The sequence below is a fragment of the Myxine glutinosa genome, chromosome 12, assembly GCF_964187855.1.
Source record: "Myxine glutinosa chromosome 12, kmMyxGlut1.1, whole genome shotgun sequence".
NCBI lineage: Eukaryota > Metazoa > Chordata > Myxini > Myxiniformes > Myxinidae > Myxine > Myxine glutinosa.
This window is the reverse complement of record NC_136272.1, coordinates 76,374,029-76,400,536: the sequence shown is the minus strand read 5'-3', so window position 1 is coordinate 76,400,536 and position 26,508 is coordinate 76,374,029. Positions and strand designations below refer to the sequence as shown.

The 26,508-nt window shown below is 41.1% G+C and overlaps 1 protein-coding gene across 1 annotated transcript in view; it reads right to left on the bottom strand.

Annotated features, from left to right (window-relative positions):
- Positions 1–26,508, bottom strand: part of PKHD1L1 (PKHD1 like 1) — a 513,959-nt gene that overhangs the window by 262,131 nt on the left and 225,320 nt on the right. The window contains exons 41-44 of the mRNA XM_078766275.1: positions 17,463–17,711; positions 17,013–17,162; positions 5,891–6,065; positions 865–1,021 (exon numbers count right to left, since the gene is read on the bottom strand). Of these exons, the coding sequence (XP_078622401.1) occupies positions 865–1,021; positions 5,891–6,065; positions 17,013–17,162; positions 17,463–17,711 (731 nt within the window). The remainder of the gene's footprint in view (positions 1–864; positions 1,022–5,890; positions 6,066–17,012; positions 17,163–17,462; positions 17,712–26,508) is intronic.

Here is a 26,508-nt window from a genome sequence, read left to right as displayed (position 1 = left end):
AGCACTTTCGGAGATTATAGAGGTGCAAAGTTTTTCGGTTTTTCCAAGATACCACGCCATACCACGTGACCTATGACGTCATAATTATCATGGGTTAGACTTTGGGGATGAGGGGTTAATGAGTTGTGGTGGGAGTGAGGGGTGGGGGAGTTGAGGAGTTCTGGTCGAGGGGGGAGATGTTTGAAGGCTTGGAGTGGAGAGGGGATTGAAGAAGCGATCAAGGCAACTGTAGCCACACCGCCCAATTAAAGGGTTGAACCATTTGTGTAATAGATACAGGTTTTTGTAGATCATTTCCATTTTAACCCGAGTTTTCAAGCATAATAATGTGAAAATAGAGAATTTTGACAGGCAAATCTGCTCATAATTACAACATGCTGTCTTTTGATGAAACCCATCAATCACCGAAGCGACGGGTAGCTGAAAGAAACAGGCAGGCAGATCCTAAAGAATATTGGAGGACAATCATGAGACTAATTACAATCAAATGTCTGGGAGGCTCTTGTAACTATAAATATATTAATTTGTTGGAAAATTCTCATCAAATCACATTGTAGCAAACTTTTGAAATCGGGAGCTTTGTCTTCATCAAGTGCATTATCAAAGAATTTAACTCTTGTTGGTAATTGCTCTAATGTTGTATCAAATTATTGTGCCGATTGGTTCAAATTCCTATAATTAACTCCTGAATAGATAGCACAGGTATAGACTTGCAATTAAACCCAATCGCTGGCAATAGGCCATAAAACATGAAAACCAGAAATTCCAAATTAACTTTCCTAAACCCAATAGTCGCGTTATTTAAAAGGGACAATTTCATATATTCTTCTTGCATAGGAGTGCAAAGACGATTTTCGTTCATACCGTACGTGCAAGTCCATGGTCAGCAAGACGCAAAACTACAGGAGCTGAAAACGTTGCATTCGCACTTCCGGTAATGCAAACCACCTTTGAGTCTTCGACATAATTCACAGGACACTCGATGCCCGCTATTGTCACAATCAGAGCATCAGAGGAAATCCTGTGAAACCGGAAGGGAACGGGACACCAGAAAAAAGATATTTATTGCAATGTAAAACACTTCAATACAGCGGGTGCATAATATGGCATATGCCAGTTCCATTTCCGATAATTGCACCACACACCTATTTTGTCTGAAAATATAACAAGCAAAGGACATTATTATCAGGCAAAGGCCTCGTTTATGCGTCTGCATTGACTCGTGAAATCGTTTGCATTTGATGACATAGTTTAGTGAGTAAATGCAAAAATGGTATAACTTTCAATGAAACAGCAAAGGATTCTTATCCCGATAATTGATTATATATACATATATATTGGCTAATGCTGTCTGTCTGCCTCTCTGTCCCACCGTGAAACACAGAAACAATCCTCAGAGAGAACAAAAAAATGAAGTAAAGGTTGCTTCAAATGAATCCCACCCTACAGGAAAATTAAAAAAATTTCAATCAGACAAACAATTGAACCTGGATGGTGTATCGGCAACAGACCGCAGCCTCGATCATTCCTGAATTTTTTTTTTTCTTTGCCGTTTAGAAATATATCGAACCTCCCATTTTTGAGGTCTTTCAATCAGCGCAAAAATAAAAGGCTTCCCTTTTTATATTGTGGTAATTTTACATATGGTCTCTGCTAGTGAAGCTATAAAGATAGACCACAGTTATGGCTGCAATGACGTCACCAATTAATTCCGGCAGTTTCTAAACCTTGATCTACTTCAAATAATATATAAACCTGGGCCATTCAAAGTGTTATAGAAATGAGATAAGCTGTACTCACACGAGTCTAAGAAACATGAGATTCTTTTTATGGCGTAGCCCATCGGGCAAAGTCGTCGAGAACAATGTTTGTCCGTCTGCATTTATATATGTATGTTCCCTCAAACGTATACCAATCAGAGCTGAGGATCCGGTCACATGACAGGTTGATGTGATTACGTCTGATGTCATTACAACGGGACGGGGCTGACTCTCCACACTCCGCCATTTTGATTCCAATGCCGTTCAGGCCGGACATATCGTCTAACCTGCCATATATCACAAATGCCATGCTCTACCTTTACGTTTTTCATTCAGTGTGAAACAAACAAACCGATTGTTAAAATGACCATCAAATGTCGAAAGCATCGACGTTACGTCTCTTCCAACAATACGGTGCATACCCAACCCTTGTGGGGTATATAGATTACAGTAGATCTTTGCTCGGTTCTGGAAGTAAAACTTACCTCACGGATATCGGGATTCCTCCAAATTACTTTGTTTAATGTTATAAGCATCATAAGCGACTGTTTAAAAAGTTAATCATATGTGTTTGTGGTTTATAATATTTTACAAGCCCAGCTACGCTGCTGTTAGATTTTTGGTCTTGTTTAATTCTTTCAGGTAAATAAGAGTATATAGTTGGCAAGAAAAAATATTCTCTTACTAATTATAGATACTTATTTGTTATGAAAAATAAACAAGGTTGGCATGTCTTGGACTATTATAAATAAGGAGTCTCCTTGCACTTTTGAACTTTGCACCATTTCTCTTCTGCATTTCAAAAATCACACACAATGCTGCTTTTTATAAAAGAGTATCGTGTAGTTTTATGCTAATAATATTACATACAAGTGGATTGGATGACTCAACAACAACTATTATACAGACTGACAGGATGGCCGAGAGGGACACACACTCGCCTCTAACGTGTCTAGCCTAGGTTTGAATTTCGTCATCCTGGTGTTTCACAGGCAGGGTGATTCATCAATGGGTGTGCCATCCCTCGGATAGACGTTAAACTGCGTCCTGTCTACCAGCATTCATTGGTGGATGTGAAAGATCCCACTGTGTCCTTCAGGAAGAGGAGGCGAGCTTTCACCAGAACCATGAACAGATTCTAAATTCCTGCCCTAACTAGCAAAGGGCATTGCATCAGCAGCACAGCTCAGCCAATGATATGTTACGGATTCGTCACTTTTGCCTTTGTTGTTATTATATGCTTGTAGGATTTTTAGTTTCAGATAATATTGTTGTTACGATTTTTGTGTGAAATGGAGATTACTTTAGTAAAAGGTAAAAATAAATGTTTGTGAAGGAAAAAGGAAAACGCGGCAAAGAGACCGGAAGAAGAGAGGTCGATATGGACAGAGAGAGGAGGAGAGAGCTGTGAGTCACGTCGAGGCTGCGAGCGGACTTGTTTTTATATATTGGTCGCGAATGAGTTGAGGTTTCCCGTTTCCCCCATCCAAAACCTTGATCTTTTCTACCCCCGTTAATTCACCCCAGATCCACATTTTTGAAATACCGACTTCTTTCCTGGAAGTCCTAGCAGTGTCCACATGTTTTTTTTTACCTCTCCCACCCCCCCCCCCTTCCCATGCCTGCGCCCCCCCCCCCCCAAGCCCCTTCACTCCCACAGATCTCCCAATGTCCCTGCTCTCCATCTTGTTCTCCCACTCCCTTTATCATATGTTTTATGTTTTATGTGTCTGTTTGTCTTTTTGTGATCAATGTTAGCTCTTACACGAGCCTCGACCTTGTATACAAAAAAAGGATTGTTTGTGAGATCGTCATATATAGCGAGTGCAATTAAACCTGCATCTCAGGTTTTATCACCAAGTGTGAGTCATCGTTGGAGAAATCAAGCGCCTCCATTACGGTCCTACACGCCATTTTGTCCTCGAAGAAGAAGAGGCTGTCCGATTGGTGCATCTTGTTTTGCCGTTGGGATTTCCATATCGATCTCATCGTGTTGATTGTCTTTGGTTTACCTATCGGCTCAATTCCCATATCGACATCTCACCTCGTAACTCCTCATCCACAGTCGCGCCAATACCAGCCTATTGATTTGTCATTCTGCACGACCTCGATCTTCAACCAGCATGGAAATCCGTGCACGGACTTTGGAAAATGTTACATTCTACTCACGTTTGGCATATCGTGAGTTTATTGTTTTGAGAGCATTGGGGAATGATCGTACCATCATATGTATTGTTAATTTGATGCAAGTGACATTTTCATTTTACTTTCTTTAATAGTGTTATTATTGTGCATGTGAGAGTTCTTAATACAATTACTTGTTTTGTTTTGCAATTGCATTGGTGTGGTTTTGCCATGGTTAATTAGAACACTCAAAATAACAAATCTTTCTGCCGTGTTCCCGCTCCAGACTCGGAGGTCAACCGTAACCGGGATTTAGGGAGGCAATACGTAACAGATACTACCTCTGATACTACCTCGCAGCTTTGTACTGCATATGAAGCAAGAAGTTTAACCCAAAATTGATCCAACATATTATGTCAAACACCAAATTATAGCCATAGTGCAAGATTAGGGAAGTCCAGCATTGGTATAGAACTATAGATATTCCTTTGATTTATACCTTTGGCCAAATGTGTGAGGCAATGCCTAAGCCCGAAGCAGATGTTTCGTCACTATTGATCAATAGTTGTGTTGTATTTACTTTTACGTGCTCCATCGGTATTTATCACACTCTGGTCTTCACAATTATTAACAAGTTAGGGTTCAATGTATATATATGTATATATATATATATATATATATATATATATATATATATATATATATATATATATATATATATATATATATATATATATATATATCCTTCTCGAGGCTGTTCTTTCCCACTCTTCCCTCCATGCTTCAAGCAGGCAGTGTACCGCCACCTTCTGTCGATCCTGACGCATGATCTTTTTTTTACCCACGATAACCTGTCTTATCCCAACTTTCTTACTTGGTGATTTCTGCGTTTGTTCCAAGTCTCTGTCTCTCTTCCTTTGCTGTCAGTTTACTCCCTTGCCAGTTGTGCCCAATTATTGCCCAGCTACCCTTCTATCAATTAACCTTACTCTTTCATGATCCTCGGTCTTGTCGAGAAAAAAATGGTCGGTGTATAGAGTACAACTTATCAAAACTAAAAGTGAGAAAAGCATGAAAAGGAGGAAGGTTAGTAGTGGTGAAAATAAATTGTAGGGGACTTGGGGAAGAGCCATGAGGTGGGGTGTAGGAGGAAGGGAAAGGGTTAAAGAGTATACGCTATGTAGCATAAATAATCAGTTCTTGATGGTTTAACTGTTTTGTTATGAGATCTTTGCTCCGGCAAAGGGTTAACCTCCAAAACGTCAGCTTCCCCTTGCCTCCCATGGCAGATGGCATACTTCCAATGAAATTCTGTTTATTCCTTCCATTGTTCTACTTTTCGAGGGAGCAGCTGAAACATCTATCCACATGAAATTCAACATATTGTTGCAATATGTGGAATAGAATAAACCATTTTTATTACCATTATTATGATTACCTGTCCGGTGCAGCGCAGAAGGCTAGCCGTCATGATTAAGACTACTTTTCCATTCATGCTTTATATGAGGACAATTTCATCCCAACTTTACACCACTGATCAAATTATTCAGCTTCAAAAAAACACTTTCAAAAAATATCTTAGACTAACTAAAAACCTGTTATTTTCGACACTGAAATCCAAAATAAACTTTCCTGGAGTGCCGACCTTGCAGATTTACTTCGGCCCAAAATTATATTTCATTTCCTTAAACCACTGATATACCAGGAAATCAAATAAAATGTAGACACTTTCCTGGTTTGTCTCAGTGGACAATAGATAAAATCTATCTCATGCATTTACCTCTTATCAAATAAGGAAAACTCATATTTTAGATTTTGGATGAACCCCATCATTACAAATTACTTGCAATGAAGCATCGGCACAATGGCCATGAATAGTGAGAAATTGTCCTTTTACAATTTACTTACTTCCTGCATGGTGCCATATCATAATTTGGCCGATGGTACCAAATCGATCTGGAGTAATCTGAGTATAATCAACACACGTGCTCGAGTGATAAATATACCTGAAGCCAGAACCTTGAATGGTGAGATACGTCCCACCAGCTGTGCCTCCCCGAAGTGGATGTATGCTCCTAGCAACAGCAGTGAGGGATTCCAGATAGGTGTAGGCCCGAGGGAGCAGCTGAAGCTCAGTACCAGTCACTACCTTCACATCACACTCTTGCTGTGCAGCTGAGCCTGATGAACATTGTCATAAAAAAAAAATCAACCTCCTTATAATCACATGACCAAAATCATACAATTTCTCTCAATTTTCCCGAGTTGCGCTCTCCCCCCCTTCCGTACCCACACCCTCATATACACAGAAGAGATTGCCCCATGTCATCTTTCAGGGCTTTAGCAGCATCGTTTTGAAGATGTGCTTTTGGAATATCTTCCTCTTTAGTACCATATCATATGGAAGATTATACAAGATTAGACACTGACAAAAGACAAACTTTGATGTCCAAAATGTGTTTCATGGCAATACGACTCTTGTCAAAATAATCTCATATATTGCACCTTCCTTTATATGAATTTACATGCAGTAATTTGGATATCGTGATTTACATCTCCCCCTTATACATCAATTCGCAAATACTTCGTCACATTATTAATACCACGACCTGACTTGCATTGCCCTAATTTACACCTACATGCATTTCCTCAATTCACACTTATGTCATTTTAAAAACAAAACTTTTTATTCTCGAACGTTTTCAGAACTTAAAGACTGATATAAAGACGGCAGAATACATTGTGAAAGCACCGAAAGAACTACAGTGTAGGTATCGCCCGTTTAACGAATATTCGAATAGTGAAGGTTCGCTACAACGAATGTTTTCATTTAGGGGATTTTAGGGCTATTCACCGCTTAACGAAGGTCTTTATTCGCTACAATAAAGGATCAACCACCATCACTTTGATACTTTTCCGTGTACTTTTCCGATAAGAAATAATGGAAAATGAGCTCCCGCATGATGAAGGTTCACTGAACTAAGGGGTATAAAGATATGTAACGCCTTCGTTAAGCGGGGATACCTGTACTTTGCTTTGCACATAAAGAAATGTACTGTACTGTAAATTGGCTAAGACGCATTGTAAGAGCATTACCTTAGAAGTGAAATTCTATGTTATTCGTCGACTGCATGCAGGTTGATGTTGCAGGGTTATTAAGTTTGCCTCCCACTACTCTGCACCATCTATAAAAATGCCGACGTTCATTAAAGGAGGAAGAAGAAGAAGAAGTACCACCAACTTCGACAACTTCTTCCACCACTTCTGAAAGAAGTTTATTTTTATCTAAATATGTCTGGTAATTTTTATTTATTTCTACGTATGTGTACTTGAATATAACTCATTAATCAAAAGAAGGGTAATATCAAAGGTAAAAAGCGAAATATAATACCTGTAGTGGCACCGTTTGGAATGCATCCCTTGCTCATTCCATTAATTTTTATGATAAAAAATTGTTCTTTGATTTTTGTCGATTCGATATTCGACGCACTTTTCAGGAACGCATCCCCGACGTAAACCAGAGCATCACTGTACTTATATTTATATCCACTTTATATGAATTAGAAGTTATTTTTCTCTGGGATGACTCAATCTGTCCAATTACATTCCTTCTTTTGGAATAAGACCTAGTGTGATGAAATCGTCATATGCAATCGTCATCCAAGTTACGACACGGATGTTGTTCGCCTCATGGCCGCTACGCGACCCTTTCGCGGTTCCTATATATATATCAGCGCGGACAGGAGATGTACATCCATAATCGAAATGTAACTCTCTCTCGCTACTCTGGGCTTCCCTAGAAAGGTAACGACTCTGCTATAAATATCACAAGCTCGCTTATAGTTATACTACCTGTACGCACCTGTATGCAACCGTTGCTACTCATGTGATGCTGATTTAATGCCTGTTGCTTGAATGTATTCTTTTAGGAATGCCTTTGGATCTAAATGATATTAAAGCCTACCTAGAGGTCCAGTCGTGTCAGAGTTCGATTTTCACGACATTTAATATCATTTAGATCTTTGAGATCGCCGGATGATGATCGTGGTACCGCCTCGCGGAGCCGACCCTCAAGCGGAGGGATCTGCGTCGGAGTTGCTCCTTGGCTCAACGCGCGGCAGAATAACTTTGCGGCTCACGAGACCGAGCCCACCGCTCCGTGTTACAGACCAACTTTCTCCTGACATCGCTCGGAATCAACCCACGCTCCCGCACTGCTCGCTGCGGCGCTACGGAGAAGAACGCCCGGCGGAGGACCCGTCGAGCTCGCTCCAGCGACGGAGCTCCGACTCCTCTCGCCACCGGTCTGCCTCACGAGGGCCGGATACGATGGGGACCTCGCAAGCCTTCTGCGGGACCGCGTCGTCAAAACGCAGGCTGCTCTCCTGTAGCGTAGGCCCGAAAGCCGGAGCAGGCATGACTCCGGCACAGCACCTGCTGAAGGAGGCCACTGGGAAATGACCTGGGCCGCAACCCCCTGTCGGAACAACGGACCCGCTTGGAGCCGAAGGTATGAACCTCGCCTCGGTTACTCGAATCGCTAACGGCTCCGTCCGAGAGAACCATCCCGCTTCCGGAGCTCCCCCGCAGCCGCCGCTGCCCGGCCTACCCGGTATGCAAAACGTTACTCGTGTGGACATCGGCCGCATCCTCGCTCCGAATGCCGGCCCGACAGGCGACGTGTCACCTGTGCTCCACTAAGGCCCTTTTGCGAAAGGTCTGCAGAAAGGCCGCTCGGGGCACGCATTCCGCTGATCGTGATTCCGTGACGAGCGGAGATCAGCGGAACATAGAGCTCACGACCGGCTCCACTCCGACAACTCGCGACTCTGTGGCCCCTCTCCTCCGCGTGAATCACGCACTGCTCGTCGGAATCACGCCGCGTCTCTCTCACGACCGGCTCCACTCCGACCACTCGCTACTCTGTGGCCCATCTCCGCCGTGCGGATCGCGCACTACTCGTCGGACTCACGCCGGCACGACCGGCTCACTCCGACCACTCGTTACTCGGTGGAACCACCACCTCCTCCACGCGAATCGGGGCCTCCATTTTGATTCTGAGCACCTCCTCGCCGCACGTTGCTCCCGCACTCGGCGTGGCCCACGACGATCGGCGTGGCCCTCGATTCCGTTCGTTGCTCGGAATCACCTCCTACTCGCCACACGTGGCACCCATCGCGGCCCTCTCTGCGTTGCCGGCGATTCCTCGCTGCTCGTCGGATCCCCTCTTACACGCGAATCACGCGCCGCACCGTCGCTGGATGGAATCCCTACTATGCACGACGCGCCCGTTGCGCGCGCCGCATCTTCGCTGGATTCCTCTCGCCGGCCCCACTGAGTAGGGGATCGCCCGGAAACGCCTCAATGGAGGCTCGCTTGGGCCCTGGCGAGGACTCGTCGCAGCACGGACGAGTTTCTATGGACGTCGAGCGGGACCTTCATAGCCTTTCACGACACACGGGCATATGCTTCTAATGGTTGATCGTATACCTGGCTACCATGTGTATTCTATAAGTGATCGTCCTTTGTTTTCCTTGATTTGGTGTTCCCGATCTTCAAACGGCGTATTCGTTAACCACCTGCGACCATTGTAAAAATGCTGTGCATGGAATGTATGTGGACCGTATGCTTTCATTCTTCTTTTTCACACCCCGCGTTTCACCCAATTAATTTAATTTGATAAGCTGTTGGATTGCGTTTATGTGGTGTAGAGCAGGCCTGACGGACCGAAAGGCCCCTCTTCATCCTTCATGCTCAATGCACCTCCAAATGAGATGCTACGTCAGGGCGTTGTATGTGTTCGCTCCTTAGACCCGACAGCCAGGCAGGCGGGGCGCTGCTTCGGGTCGTGCGGTCTGTCGCTGCCGGGCGTGCTCGCCAACTCGACTCGGCCTGCTCGCCCCTCGGCTCGGCGGGCTCGCCCGCTCTGGATCAACGGGCCGAGACGCGGCTTTCGGTTTCCCTCGTACGCGGTGCGCCCTAGATGTTGCTTTCGCCGTCGGCCGGGTTCGTGTGCCGTGTGCCGATCTCGGGCTCGCTCGGGTGTTGCTGCGCGCGACTCCGTCTGGGGAGGCCGCTCGGCTGGAGCTCGCCAACCCGCCCGACCTACTTGTTGACGTCATCGACTGTATCACGCGTTCGCTTTACAGCATCTTTGACGCATTCGCTTCGCGGCGTCATTAGCGTAATGGCGTGCTTCCCGTGATCTCATCGGGGGTTCGTTTGCCTTACCGTGTACCTTGGTGACTGCGTACCCATTGTCCTTTACGTAACGACGTGAACAACGTAACGCGGCGCTCCCTCAGGGTCGCGCGCCAGCACCATTTAGGGTGTACACGGTGACCTCGTGACATTGAGCGTCGCGCCCGACTCCCTTGACCGCATGCTCGTCCTTGACTCTGGGCTCGTTGTTATCGGAAAGAGCTCTTGCCTCGTACATTTCGAGACTGCGAGACGCCTCGTCTGATTCCAATCTCCCCTCTGCCCCAGACTGACTGAGACTCATCCTGACCCAGACTGTGAAGGCCGTCTGTCTTCGGTATGCAGCGCGCTGCAGCCACCTCCTTAACAGTTGTTTTGTCTCGTGTTTTGTCTACCTCGATGTTCTTGCGGTTTGTGGATAGTATGTCCAAGGGATATGACCATGTTGCTAATCTGCCGCGCTTCCTTGAGGTCGCGCTGGTGGATAGTCTTCTGGGTACACCGTGACCCATGGCCCCTGCGACCCTTCCTCGACATGACCCCCCCCCCCCTGAGATCGGGCCACCTCGGGAAGTTCTTGTTGCTCGCTCCGGGAGCCGTCCGGTATTCTTGTTGACTTCGGTATGTTGACCATAGATGGTCGATCCGAGCCATTCCATGTGTTACCATGGATGCCTTCGTGTCTTTGAGCGTGACTTTGAGTCCATGGATGGTCGATCCGAGCCATTCCATGTGATGAACGGATGGACGATCCGAGCCATTCCATGTGTTGAATGGATGGATTGGTCGGACATCCGTGGATGGACAGCCCATCCGGGGAGACCTTGCGTCCGTGGATGGTCGATCCGAGCCATTCCGCGGTCCGGCTGGATCCGTGCCATGCAACGATGGCGTTAACTGGATGGATCCGGGATGGCCAATCCATCCGGGACATCTAGCATGACAATCATGACAACCAATCTTAACGATCCGGGACGACGCTGGGACAAATATGGTTTGTCCAGCCGGGGCTCTCTCGGTCTGCCGATCTTCTCCGATCCTCCGCGCGCTGTGCTGCTGGACAAGCTTGCCATATGCATCCCGGAGGACCTGCGCGTTTCGCTGGAGAGGCGCGTCGTAAATGCCGGTCGTCCAGGCAGCCTTCAGAGGCCGCTCGTGTCTCGTGCGATCGCTGCCAACGGTAGATGCGCGTGCCGCTACATGAGCTTGTACAGCGTATGTACCCTTGGGAGCCAAGGCAGGTACAGACCTACTATAATGGTCTTCCTGTAGTGGCCTCCTGTTATGTAATCTTACTTACTGTTGAGGTTTACTGATTTACTGTTGAGGTTTACTGATTTACACATCTTCCGCTTCGACACCTCTTCCTGAAATGTGTTGCCCTGCGACGAATAGACATGACTTACTGAATTACACATCTTCCACACCGACACATCAGCCTGAAATGCGTTGCTTTGCGTCGTATGGACAGCCGCTCTTCGTCATGGCACACCTTATGAGCTGCGAATCGCAAAGGGTACACTTATCTACTCAGACTACCCCACTGGAAGACTACTGCTACCCACGGGCTCAACGTCTTCTCCCTGGGATGACCACTGCTTGCTCGGTCCGATATCTTCTTGACTGGGACTTCCTCCTCGACACATCTATAGCTGGGGATTGATTGCTAACCAGGCTAACAGGCTGAAACGCAGTAGCCCTGCCATCGGGATTGATGGCCCCTTGGACGTCCGACCGGCCGTGACATCTTTCAAATGTATTTCGTTCTTTGCATTCCTACGTGTTCCTCTGTATGAGTCTGCTGTTCTTCACCGCCGAGTTAAGATCTAAGCGCGGGGAGAATGTGATGAAATCGTCATATGCAATCGTCATCCAAGTTACGACACGGATGTTGTTCGCCTCATGGCCGCTACGCGACCCTTTCGCGGTTCCTATATATATATCAGCGCGGACAGGAGATGTACATCCATAATCGAAATGTAACTCTCTCTCGCTACTCTGGGCTTCCCTAGAAAGGTAACGACTCTGCTATAAATATCACAAGCTCGCTTATAGTTATACTACCTGTACGCACCTGTATGCAACCGTTGCTACTCATGTGATGCTGATTTAATGCCTGTTGCTTGAATGTATTCTTTTAGGAATGCCTTTGGATCTAAATGATATTAAAGCCTACCTAGAGGTCCAGTCGTGTCAGAGTTCGATTTTCACGACACCTAGTATTAGTGACTTTTGAAAAACACTAAACGAGGATCAATAAAGACTATAAATTCAGATCAAAAGGAGAAAAAACAAAAACAAGGAAGTTTTACTCAACGTGATTATAGCAGAGAATGGCAGACCCAGTAAGGCTTCTTACAACATTGCCAATGCAAAAATTACAAAGCAAAATTACAATGAGATGGAACAAAGGAAGACTATGAAGGATACAAACAAAAGTATAAAGAAGGAGAAACTTTTGCATTGCAGCCACTCTGTCTTCTACCGCCTCCTTTTTAGTTTTGCACCCTCTTCCCCTTCCCTGGCTTTGTTCCCCCTCAAAACCCCAGATTCTCCCAGGGTGCACACGGTCTGCCATGAACCCACTTCTGGTGAAACTCCCAAAATCCAAGTACACTGCTCACCTACACTTAAGTGTTCCATTTTCCTCTCAACCTGTGGAAACAACTACCTCAGTCTGTTCAATCTCAATCTCATTCTTCCCTTCAGGGCTTCAAGATGGCTGTTCAATACAATGTCAGGTAAAGATCATCTGTACTCATCTTTTCTAACCTTATTAATCCATTTGCCAAACACATCCCTTCCTCTCAAGGGTATTTTGTGTTACCCCTTTTTCCTCATACTCTTTTCGTTTTTTTCTCTTCCTCTTTTGGTGTGTTTGAACTCGTATCATTGTTTGAGCTTGTTCCACCCCCACCCCTCCCCACTCATCCCCTGATCTCATATTTCCTCCATTCCCCCCTCAAATGGACTCTCTACCCTGCTGTTGGTATATGTCCCCTTTTCCACTGTTTCTCCTTGTTCTGTTATGTTCTCGTCTGTTCTGTGTTCTCGTCTTCCACAAGCCTCACCTTCATATACAGAAAACAACAATTGATGAAAAAAGCAGCAGCAACAATGTAACACTTGATTGATAGTAGAACCGCCGTTTAGAGGCCATTTTTCCCCGCAGAGCGGGGGTTGGCCTTTTTTGGACACCGTGGTCCCCTTTTTGAAGCAATGTTTTACGGCCGGATGCCCTTCCCCCCTGTTAGTCGCCTCTTGCGACACGCAGGGAATTACCAGTGAACTGGGACTCAATTTGCCGACCTCGGAAGGATGACAGGCTGAGTCAATCCCCCCTGGCGTTAATTCAGTGATCGACCAGGATTCTAACCCAGGATCCTAGGATCCCGAGCCGGCACCCGAACCACGAAGCCAACACCAAGCATCTATATAATAGCGTAAGGACTCGACTTTGTTATCCCTTTTACGCCGCACCCAGTGACCCGATGCCCACGGCACTAATGGATTTACGATCTACGAACGTATCAAAGATACGAACTCTTTGTTTATCACGTACAGCCATACTCGAAAAATCTGAATTGGCCGACGTTGGGGCCCAAAAGCATCCGATTAACTGCCGATACGACGCCATCTTACGACGCCATCGTATTGGCGTCTGCTGGGCGAAGGCGAAGCAAGGCGTCCGCTGATTGGACAGGCGAAGGCGACAGCAAGCCGTCCACTGAGTGGACAATCCCAGAGTGGTGCTATGCCGATTCCTATTACGAATCCATTCATTTTTCAAAAGTATATCGTAGCGTTGTCATTTAAGTAATAATAATAATAATTCATTTATTTTGTATAGCGCTTTTCATGAAGCCCAAAGGCGCTTTGACAGAGTGCAAAACATAATGCATAACAAAACATGAAAACAACAATTGCAAAAAGACAAGAATCAATAGGGAAATATTTAAAGCAAAAGGAGGGAGAAGGAGTATTGATAGTCAGGGGTTAAATGCTGCGGGTTGAATGTTGAATGCAGTGCTGAACAGGTGGGTCTTGAGTGATGTTTTGAATGTGGTGACTGAGGAGGAGTCTCTGATGGTGTGAGGTAGTGAGTTCCAGAGGGTGGGAGCAGTGATGGAGAAGGCCCTGTCCCCCCAGGATCTGAATTTGGTCTGGATGGGGGGGGGTCAGGCGGTTGGTACCAGCAGAGCGGAGGTTGCGGGTGGGAGTGTGTCTGGAGAGGAGGTCAGCCAGGTAGGATGGGGCCAGGTTATGGAGGGCTTTGTAGGTCAAGAGGAGGATTTTGTACTGGATTCTCTGGGCGATGGGGAGCCAGTGAAGCTTGTAAAGGACAGGGGTGATGTGGTCACGGGTCCGGGAATGGGTGAGTAGACGGGCAGCGGAGTTCTGAATGTATTGGAGTTATTGGTGATTGTTGAAGGTGAACCATAGAGGAGGCTATTGCAGTAGTCCAGACGGGAGGTGATGAAGGCGTGGATGAGGGTTTCTGCAGCCGTGGAGGAGAGGGATGAGCAGAGACGGGCGATGTTTTTCAGGTGAAAGAAGGCTGTCTTTGTGATCTGTTTAGTGTATTTGTCGAAGGAGAGGGTTTGGTCAAAGATGACGCCAAGATTCCGGATGAGAGGGGAGGTGGATACTGGGATACCGTCGATGTTGAGGGCAAAGTTATGGGTGGATTTTGTGAGCGTTTTTGGGCCAATGATGATTATTTCAGATTTATCACAGTTATGTTTGAGGAAGTTGATTTGAAGCCAGGATTTTATTTCCGAGATGCAGTTTGTCAGGATAGAGTGGGTGTCGGTGGAGACGGACTTGGTGGAGATGAAAAGCTGGATGTCATCGGCGAAGCAGTGGAATTGGAGACCATGACGGCGGATTAAGTGACCGAGGGGGGACAGGTAAAGGATGAAGAGGAGGGGGCCAAGAACTGAACCTTGGGGGACACCTTGGGGGAGGGGAGCAGTGGGGGATTTGCACTTATTGATGGAGATGAACTGGCGTCTGTCAGAGAGGTATGATTTAATCCAAGAGAGGGCAGTGCCGGTAACGTTAAAGGTGGATTCAAGTCGGGTGAGGAGGATGGTGTGATCGATGGTGTCAAAGGCAGCGCTGAGGTCGAGGAGGACGAGAATGTTGAGGTTGCCAGCATCAGAGGAGAGGAGAAGGTCGTTGGTGATTTTGAGGAGAGCAGTTTCAGTACTGTGGTTGGAGCGGAATCCGGATTGGAATGTTTCATACAGGTTATTGGCAGAGAGGTGATGTTTGAGTTGAGCGGCTACAGCGCGTTCCAAAACTTTTGACAGAAATGGTAGGTTGGAGATGGGTCTGAAGTTATTTAGGGTGTCAGGGTTTAGACCAGGTTTTTTTTAGAATGGGGGTAACAGCAGCAATTTTGAGGGATGGTGGGACGATGCCTGTAGACAGGGAGGAGTTTATTGTTGCAATGATAAGTGGAGAGAGAGCAGGGAGGGAGGCCTTGACAAAGCTGGAGGGGATGGGGTCAAGAGTGCAGGTGGCAGTTTTCATTCCTATGAGGAGTTCAGAGAGGTCAGTAGGGGAGACTGGGGAGAATTGAGACAGGGGAAGGCAGGATAAGGGGGGCAGGTGGTTGGAGGGGGAGCGGGTGCGGCGGTGGTCAAGCTGTTGTAGATGTTGTCAATTTTGCGTTGGAAGAAAGAAAGGAAGGAGATGCAGTTGTCTACTGTGAATGACTGGGTGGTGGTGTCCAGGGGGCGGAGGAGTTTGTTTATTGTCGAGAAGAGTGCTTTTGGGTTTCCGGAGCCAGAGTGGATAATTTGAGAGTAGTAGGCGGAGCGGGCGTGGGAGAGGGCATCTTTGTAGTGTTGTAGGTGGTCCTTGTAGGCTTGGGAGATTGCAATAAATACGTTGTTCATATACGCACTCTTCATTCTCATCTTTCTTCCTAACTCTTACTCGGACAAGCAAATCCCCTATGCCATCCATAATGGTACACTCTATCCATACACCACATCCTCCCTTCCGTGGATGTTCCACGGGTTTCGGCTAGTCTATATAATAATAGCGTAAGGACTCGACTTTGTTATCCCTTTTACGCTGCACCCAGTGACCCGATGCCCACGGCACTAATGGATTTACGATCTACGAACCGCACTCTTTATCACGTACAGACATACTCGAAAAATCTGAATTAGCCGACGTTGGGGCCCAAAAGCATCCGATTAACTGCCGATACGACGCCATCTTACGACGCCATCGTATTGGCATCTGCTGGGCGAAGGCGAAGCAAGCCGTCCGCTGATTGGACAGGCGAAGGCGAAAGCAAGCCGTCCGCTGATTGGACAGGCGAAGGCGAAAGCAAGCCGTCCACTGAGTGGACAATCCAGAGCATGCATTTGTGCCGGTGTCGGCGATCGTTGTTCATACACGCACTCTTCATTCTCATCTTTCTTCCTAACTCTTACTCGGACAAGCAAATCCCCTATGCCATCCATAATGGTACATTCTATCCATACACCACATCCTCCCTTCCGTGGATGTTCCACGGGTTTTGCCTTGTACTTGATTGATAGTAGAAAGTAATCCATTAGAGTTTTAGATTGTATAACTTGCCAGAAAGTTTTAAATTGCTTAAGTGACAGGGATGATGATTCAGCAGAGGGGAAATGCACCAGTACCAAGGGGAAATGCACCCGTACCAAGGGGCAATGCACCAGTACCAAGGGGGCAATGCACCAGTACCAAGGGGGCAATGCACCAGTACCAAGGGGCAAGCACAGCAAGCAAAAGTTGAGCAAAGCATCCTGACCAGTGCTGAAAAATACCTGTGGATGAACAAGCATTAGCTAATTCCCTCAACCTTTAAACTTTGTATGTGTGTGCATAGGTATGTGCACGTCCAAGTGCAGGTCAGACTAATGAGGCACAATACCTTACCATTGTATGGTGGAACGAGGCAGCGCAGTCGTAAATAAGAGGTATGGTTTTGTTGCACGATGCAGGGCACGTCACACACCAGAACACTTGATCGCTGCTGGTCAAACCCTTCTCCCTGCATCTCCAAGATCTGCCCTCCTCCAAAGCTTCCTACATACATCAACAACACCACCATGTTGTATCAACAGATACATCACTCATAATCTCAGGATTACCATGCTGATTCAGTAAGAATTTGACCTTGCAAATGGATAAGGCAGAATTACAAAGGACAGTAAGGTATAAACTCTGCTATTTTCGCTTTTAAAGGTAATGCCCATTTTCATTTCTTGGAGGACTTTAGTTAATGCAAGTCCGTGTGAGTTGGAGACCAATAAAGCGTGCACTGCCGCTCACTGGGGCATTCACAATGAGAAATGACAAATTGCTGTGGGATCTCCAACTTCCTACCTTCCGTTGGTATAATGTTGGCAACACGTAGCTTGTACACAAAGTGCACATTGGTGTTCGATGTGCCACGACGTTTGTTGACCACAACGACTGGATACGATCCTGATGGGTGTTCACCGGTGCGGCAGAGCAACATCGTCTCGTTAAGCTCACTGACAATGCAAGGTGAACTGCCAACCATGACAGCTACCTCAGTCAGGGTCTTGCCAAACTCAAAGCCGTAGATGGTGAGGTTGCTGCCAAGCCAACCTGCATAAAGGAGTGACTTAAAAAATCAGTTTCACAAAAGAACCAAATCTAAAGCCACACGCCAAAAGTCAGCTGTCAACATGCTCATCCCTATGATCACCAAAATTTATTTCATTATTTTGCCAGGAAATGCTTAACTTGTGGTGTTTCCTGGTGTTTTATCTGTATTTGTATTTAATAAGGAGGTTTTAGCACAAGATGAATAGGACTGTTCTTTGGTTTCAAAGAACAGAAGGAATATAAAAAATAAAAATCTAAAAAGGAATATAAAAAACAAAAATCTAAAAAGGAATATAAAACATAAAAATATACAAAGGAATATAAAAAATAAAAATATAAAATGGAATATAAAAAAGAAAAATATAAGTAGGGTAATAATGTTGCTTCTGGGACACCTCGTTTAACATGGGAAATCCCTATCTAATGTCGTTTACCCCTATTTGGGAAAACACCCCTATTAATCCAAAAGACTATGGGCCCTTTGACCTTATGAATCATGAGCCAATTGATCTACTTGGGCCAATACATAATGAATATATTTTAATTGAGCTAGGGATGGGATTGGGTTGGGGGCTGTATATTATTATGACTCACACATACACAAAAGTTTAGCCTCAACTTTAGTTGAGGTTTAACTTATGTGTATGTGTGAGGGATAGGGGTTCACAGATCTCTAGTGTGAACCTGTGATCCTTTTGGACCATGAGTCAATTAATCTACTTGGGCCAATACATAATGAATATATTTTAATTGAGCTAGGGGTTCACACATACTGGAAAGTTGTGGGATCCTTCTGACCTTATGAACCTTTTACCCACTCAAACATCGACCCTACAAATATTTGTTTATGTGTGGGAAATAATTTAATTCTCCTACAACTCTCCTCACCGTCTAATATATTAACAAAAAATATGTTTGAGTTTGGTTCTTTATTAAGATATTTTAACTGAGCTAAGATAAAATGGTAAACCTCCCTCAATGTTCTTGTTTGAGCGCCTCCTCTCCCACATACCATTTTTAAATTAATGTATATATTTTCCTGGCAACCATCAAAGTTTTCCGACCACTCAAAAATATTTCCATCTTTTTTACCCAATTCACCGGTATTTAAATTAATTCTCTTATTTGTTTTGTGAACTTTTTTACCAGTTGCCTTTTCAATTATACCTATTTGATATTTTTCACATTCATTATGTTTTCCATTTATATACCAAGGTTGATTACACCTCCACTCTTTAGTCTGGTTGATACTTGGTTCTATCATTTATATAATAGTAAAAAGGCGGCGGTAGCCCGTTAAAATCCCCAACCCCATTAACTTATCATTTATATACTTATATATCCATAAGGGAGACTATCAATTCCATTTTCTAAAATAAACCTCTTATCATCAAAAGCCCCCAATGCTTTCTTATTCATCTCTTCTGAATATAATTGATGTTTATAACTTCTTATTCCATTAATCTTTCTAAACTCTTCTTTCTTTGTTGTTAAACAGTTATAATAATCCTTAAAGTTTATTGTTTCTTTTATAACATTTTTCTTTATGCCTTTTAACTTCTTATCAGTTTTTTCGACGTTATTCACAATATATTTATAAGCATAAGCCTTAGACCTCAATCCCACAAATTCACTCATGACATTTCCTCCTAATTCATCCTTAAACTTTCCAATCACCTTTTTATTTTTGGAGGAGAACAACTCACTCTCTAGGCTGTAATTACTAGTGTCATAGATATTAATGTCCTTTTTCATGTCTGAATAAACATCATCAGTATTAATTTGCAAAATAACACTATCTGTATCCATATAAAGTAGATTAACATCATTTTGATATTTCTTCCTCAAGTTATTATAAAAGTAATCATACATTAATGACTTTGATAAATCAAGAATTGTTGTTCCAATATAAATAGGTTTGTTCATTTCAATACTCTCTTTAACCAAATGGATCGCACAAAAGTTCTCAGTAAAGACCTCAGCTCTAGTAAAACTCGGTCTATTAATTAATTTTGATGCTTGTTCCCAAGATGTTGATAGTCTGATATTTTGTCTTTTCCTCACATTCTCCATGGTCTTACCAAAGACCGCATTATTCATCAATTTATAAAAGTCATTCTCAAAATCGGTTTTTGACTCTGTTCTTCTTTGTGTATTGAAATCAATGTACCCCCTTAACCAATGACTTTGATTGAACTTTAGAACCCTATGGATCTTCTCTACTCTTAGACCTTTTGATAAATATTGTCGCAAATTTCTTTGGTGTAGAACATAATTTTTCTTGTTATATAATGTAGTAAGTAATTTTTCTGTTGATTCACCTATATTAAATGATCGTTGATAATCACTTAACCACTCCTTCTTTGGACTTTCTTTCTCACAAGCAAATGGGAGATCTTTGTGTAGGTTATGGAGTTCCTCTGGATATTTTAAATCAATTTCAAAATAATAACCAACCTTTGAATCATCCAATTCTTTTTGTGTAGAGATACATACATCTTGTAAAACGTTTTTGTAGTCTTTTTCCTTTACCCATCTAAGTTTTCCATAAGGAAGAGCCTGAGACATTGCCCAGCCATACAGGTTGTTTGCGTCATAGTACATCAAGTAAGAACTCTCTTTCGTTGAATCATAATTTGGAAGATATTTGTTATTTGCTTTTGCGTATCTCTTTGAACAGACTTGTGAAATTCCTCCTCTCTTTGCCTTTTCAATCATCAAAAGCATATCAACATCGGTTATCAAATCCAAATCTTGTTTTGTCATTTTCAACATCGCACTCCAGGCCAATCCAGGTGCTGTGTAGTAGTGAGCAGGATCCAATCCATATCCAGTGCGACAAACAGATCTAAAGGCTTCAAATACATCGGCCAATAAAAGGACATCAGTTTTGAGATACAAATCATGATACTCGCCAAGATTCTTGATGTTATATTTTTCCCAAACATTTTGTGCGTGTACATAATCTTTATCAGATATATTACTGTTGTTTAATTTGTTATAGAAATTTTCTTTTGAAGGAAGTTGTGTTTCATTGAATCTCTCAAATGAGTCCATATAGTCATAGGGGTAAATTCCCTTTTGTGTTAGAAAATCTTTATCTAAAAAATACTCTGAAAGACATGGAAACTCTTTTAGATTTTGAACCAAGTTAACCAATGGACTTGCCATGAATTTAAATGTATCAAGAAATCTGATATGAGTAATAGGAGATGTGTGAATTGTTTTTGTGAATGAAATGTATTTCTGATCCGTGTTTGGAATTGCTGAGATACTTCCAGAAGTCTTTGAGAGTTCCTTGATAAATAGATGTGTATCATAATGAGCGTTGTTATGAAGAAAGACAGGAATGAAAGAGGGGAGTTGATAATTAATATTACAACTTTGATGAGCCGGACCTCTATATTTACCAGTGAGATGACAATGATCTCTAACCTTTAGGCCTTCACCAATTTTTTCCTCACAAATATGACAGGCAGCCTTTGGTTGTCTAAATTCTCTTTTTTCTTTACTCGTCAAGGACATTGGTTTATTGGTTTCTCTCATTATCTTGGTTAATCGAACACAGTCTTTTTCTAGTCGTTTCACAAACTCCTCTGGGGTATTTGAGCCTCTATACATCTCTAACTTGTTATATTTATCACCAACGGATGATTTGATATAATAACAAAAACCACAAGGAGTATGTTTTTGATATTTATTTGTGTATGATTCTTTTGGATCTGGAGAAGCAGTATCTATTTTTTCTAGAATACTTTCAAAATCAGCATATATAACAAATGGATGTTTGATCTTTTTCTTTTCATCTTTGAATGTGATCTTTGAGCCTTCTTTAGGCATATTGATTACCGTTGATTTATGTTCGCCACAATAATTTGAATGTTTATCTAATCTTTCTTGTGTATGGAAGAAGTTAAGACAACGCAAACAAATATATATTTTATTTGTTCTCTTACAGACTTGTGGTTTTATTAATTTTGTAATATCTTTGATGTATGTATAATGTGAATTTTCGTCTGAATTAAAATATAGAAGATTAATATGAGTTTGTTTACAATTGTCAGAAAGCTTTAAAACCTGAATGTTGTTTGTTTCTGTTAGACCATAAACATTAACTGATAAATTATTCATCTTTTCAAATTTAGGAATATCGTTTAAAGTCATCGGAAACTTTAGATCTTTCGTATTTAATGTATTCTCATATTTTTTATAATGAGATACTCTTTCATCATGAAAATGTGGAGGATGTAAGTGTGCTAAAATAGACCAGAGAAAACATTTATTGTCTTTATTTTTGATATTGATAACTGCTTTTCTATTTTTGATAACACTGGGTAAATCAATGTAAGAAGAAGCTTTTAGAGGATCTGATTTAAGAATATGAATGTCTATGTAAATAATTTCTCCTATAGTGAATCCACTTCCTACGAGTGAATTACCCACACTTTCCTCTTGTTTAATAAGTTCACCATAGACTCCTGATGTTTTAAAATCTTGATATGAAGAAATAAAGTGTGGCTCTGTTCTCATGTATGGTTTAAATATTTCTCCTGTATCCCTCATCATTTCAAATTTTATTCCCATATAAAATTTAAGTGGTTTCATTTCTTTTAGTGTTTTTTCAATCAACGTTTGAACAGCAGGTTTAACTATTTCTACAGCTTCAACTATAGACTCTGGTGTAGGAGATTTGAATTTAAAGATTCGAATCCTGATATGTCCTTTGAATGCTCCATCAGTATTTTTAATAGTGATTAAATTTGACAAGTGTTTGTTTGTTTTAAGATGGGCTTTGAACCCCTTCTTTAGGATATCTCTATTACAGTGAATACAATTTTTTTTGTTCTTAGGAAATGGTGATAATTGATTTAGAATGTTGTATGTATGTTTTGCGGTGAGAATATGTTGTTTATAATATTTTACTTCCTTCTCGCAAGTATCACAATAAACCATATTTATAGGTGAACAATTTTGTGAGATTTTGACACTCATTTAACTATGAATCTTTCCTTAAAGCCACGCACATTTGGCACCAAGCCAACTTTTAATCTGACTCAGAACTTTGAGATTCAAGGAAGCTCGAGAAATCACTCGTTGTGTCATCATCAATAAAGCTTGACTCATATTCATCATTTGAGTATAAGCTATCAGAATCATACTCAGAGTCATCAATAAAGCTACTCTCATAACTATCATTTGAGCACAAACTATTAGTATCATAACTATCATCTGTGTTCAATGAAATAGTAAAATCTTCACTGCTGTATTGACTCATATTTATAGGGACACAAAGAGTTTATTGTGTCCAAAATTAGTTTATTTATTTTTTCATTAAGAATTACTAATTGATCTGGATTTAATATTTCCTTTGTTAATTTTAAAAGATCATTATCGAGTTTCTTATATCTTGGAGGCATTCCATCTCGATTACAACATGAATCTTCAGAGTCAGATGAATCTTCAGAGTCAGATGAATCTTCAGGGTCAGATGAATCTTCAGGGTCAGATGAATCTTCAGGGTCAGATGAATCTTCAGGGTCAGATGGATCTTCAGGGTCAGATGGATCTTCAGGGTCAGATGGATCTTCAGGGTCAGATGGATCTTCAGGGTCAGGCTCTGTTTCATATTCTTCTGTTCCGATTCTATCTTCAGAATTTAAAAATCTTTTTAAACAATTTAACAAAGAAAACTTATAACATATTTCTTGCTTTTCATGATTTATAATAATTGATTCTAAAATCATTTTTCCTTCAAAATCACAATTAACTCTTCCATTATCTTTATCAACATGATTTCTTATTAGTCTAAAGTTATGAGCAAATGAACATGACCCAAAAAAATTTAACTGAAGAGAATCACCAAAAGTTTTATCGACATATTCTAAAACATTATTATCAAGCAATTCTAAAGTTTTTTTGATTTTATTAACAAGTGTTTGATCAAAACAAACTAATTTAGAATCTCTCATAATAAAATCAATATCAGATTTACTTTCCCATCTAAAATAAAATGGCCCATCTTTATTAGTCTCATAACCTAGTAGGTTAGTAGATTCTTCAAGAGGTTCTCTTTCAATTTGGATTTGGCTAAGAAGTTCAATTGTGTTTTGAATTGTGTGCCCCATTTATATATGAAAACTTTACTTAAACTAAATTACATTTCCATCGAGCCCAATAATTTTTCTTTCAATATCCTTTTGGATAATAATATTTTTAACATTAAAAGTTATCTTCAAATAATCTTTAATTATAATTGACCTAAATGTCATCTCTCCGGTTATGATTTTATTATTAACATCAATATCTGTTTTATTAAAAAAATATACATACATCTCCTTTACTTGAGTTGATGGTCTTATCATTAAGTTCCAAAGAAGTGGCGTCCAATTTTTCACCAATCTTTTCATAAATAGCCATTAGAAGGGGGGAGACATGATCCAAATGGACTTTTATCGATTTTTTAGCTGGAATAGAAAATCCGCGGCCTTTAAACATAATTGATGGACTAATATTATCATTTAATTCGGGATAAACCCAAAAATTACCATATTTATCTTTGTTCAACTTTACATCTTTGACACAATCAATAGAACCTTCGGTAATAGATTGAAATTGGTCTTTTGTGTTGTGAAACATTGTATTTATTAATGAATAAACTTGCGTTTAGTTTAAGTAAAAATTTACTATATAAATATGATAAGTTCTGAAGGATATTTAGAATTTCCAGACTCTCCATATGATAAATTAGAGAATTGTCCGGCTTGTGATAGAGTGGGGCTTAATGATGAGGATTCATATAAACAATGTATTTTCTGTGATTTAATTTTAATTAATGATAATAAAAAATATAAAAAAATATATAACTCTTTTAAATTAGAACCAAAAATGAATTACTTTACAAGATTAATAAGAGAGATGAATGTTAAGTATTGTGATGATAATACACCATTTCTTTCAAGGGAAGAGACTATTTGTATTGAGGAAATGTATAAGGGTTTAATGATATTTATTATTCAAAATAATTTTAATGGAAATGTTAATACAAGATACTATATAAATAAAATAATGAATTATTTTAAAATTAAACCCGAACTCAGGATAAAATATAGAGTTTCTAAAATAGCTCAAAAAAAGTTAGATAACTTGTTTTCCAAATATATAAATGAATAATTTTTTACCCGTTTGGGAAAATAAGATAAAATTTAATAACCATAAAAACATTCCAAATTCATTGAGATGTCTAATAGTTGGTTCAAGCGGATGTGGAAAAACCTGTTTACTTTTAAAGATGCTCCTTGGTCCTAATTTTTTAGATTATGATAATTTAATAATTTTTACAAAGTCAAGTTTTCAACCCGAGTATCAACTACTCTCACAGGGTTTTAATGCGGGTCTTAAAAAGGAAGACATTATCGGTTTATTTAAACTTCAAAACAAACTAAATGATTATAATATTGATGATATAATACAATTATTTTGTGATACACAGAAATCAAAATCGAAACCCATAACTTGTATTCTCAGTGATAATACGGATGATATACCTTCACCTCAAGATTTAGATAAATCAAAAAAGAACCTCGTCATCTTTGATGATTGTGTTAATGAGAGAAACCAAACAGTAATGGATAGCTACTATACAAGAGGGAGACATTCTTCTTGTAATTGTATATATCTTAGTCAATCATATTTTCAACTCCCTCGACGCTCAATAAGAAACAATGCCAATACTTTTATTTTATTTAAGTTAAATTCAATAGATGTAAATAATTTTTGGAGAGATAATTGCTCTACGTTATGTAGTAAAAAAGAATTTGAAAATTATATGAAACACACGATTGGAAAATATAAATATATTGTTGTGAAACAAGATGAGATACTAAATGATATTTTTCAATACTAAATGAATACCGAAGAAAGAGAAAGAAAGTTTAAGGAACATCAACAATTAGTTTCAAAAGTTGTTAAACAACAGGAAGAGATAAAGAAGAAACGGAAACAGAAACTAACTGGTGAAGAAGCCTTTGAAAGAAAACAAGAGAAATTCTTTAAACCACTTTTGAAAACTCAACACCCTACAGTTCCCACGGTAGAATTTACTCCGAAAAAACTTCAAATGCTCAAAGATTTTAGTCAGATAACAAAACAAGAACTTGGTGAATTAGAATATGATGACGAGGGATTATTTCGGAAACTTGAGCAGGTAAATCAACCCCCTAATTATGTTGTGGAAGCTCTTCAAAACAATGAATATTCGGCGGGTTCAAAAACCAGAGCAGGTCTCATTCCAACAGAAGAACCAGCAGTGTTTCATCTTGTGAAAGAAAAGGTATTGATATTTAATGATGAATTGATGTTCTTGAGTTCTACTCAACCAAATGTTAAATTAACTCCAAGATTAATGTTTCTTCTAACAAACCCCGGATTCAGCGGTTCAAAATATTTTGAGGAACCACTTGATATGGAAAGAGAGGAAGATAGGGTATATATTGAGTTGCTAAATGCACTTGATTATGGAGTTTCTGTTGCTGGTAAAAGTAAGAAGAACGAGAAGGAGAAACATATTATTGATGCTTTAAGTAAGCTTGGTTCGGGTGTTAGTTTTCTTCCAAATGACCCATCACAATTAGTTAATAGGCTATTATTGTTGTTAGGTAGTAAGAAGGCTGGAAACAACAATTGTTTTAATGAATCCTCAGCCATTTTATATCAGTTGATGAACATGAAAATAATTAATAAATGTCAATACAAAGATATTTTATTAGATATTAAATAAGATGAGAAGCACAATTCTTAG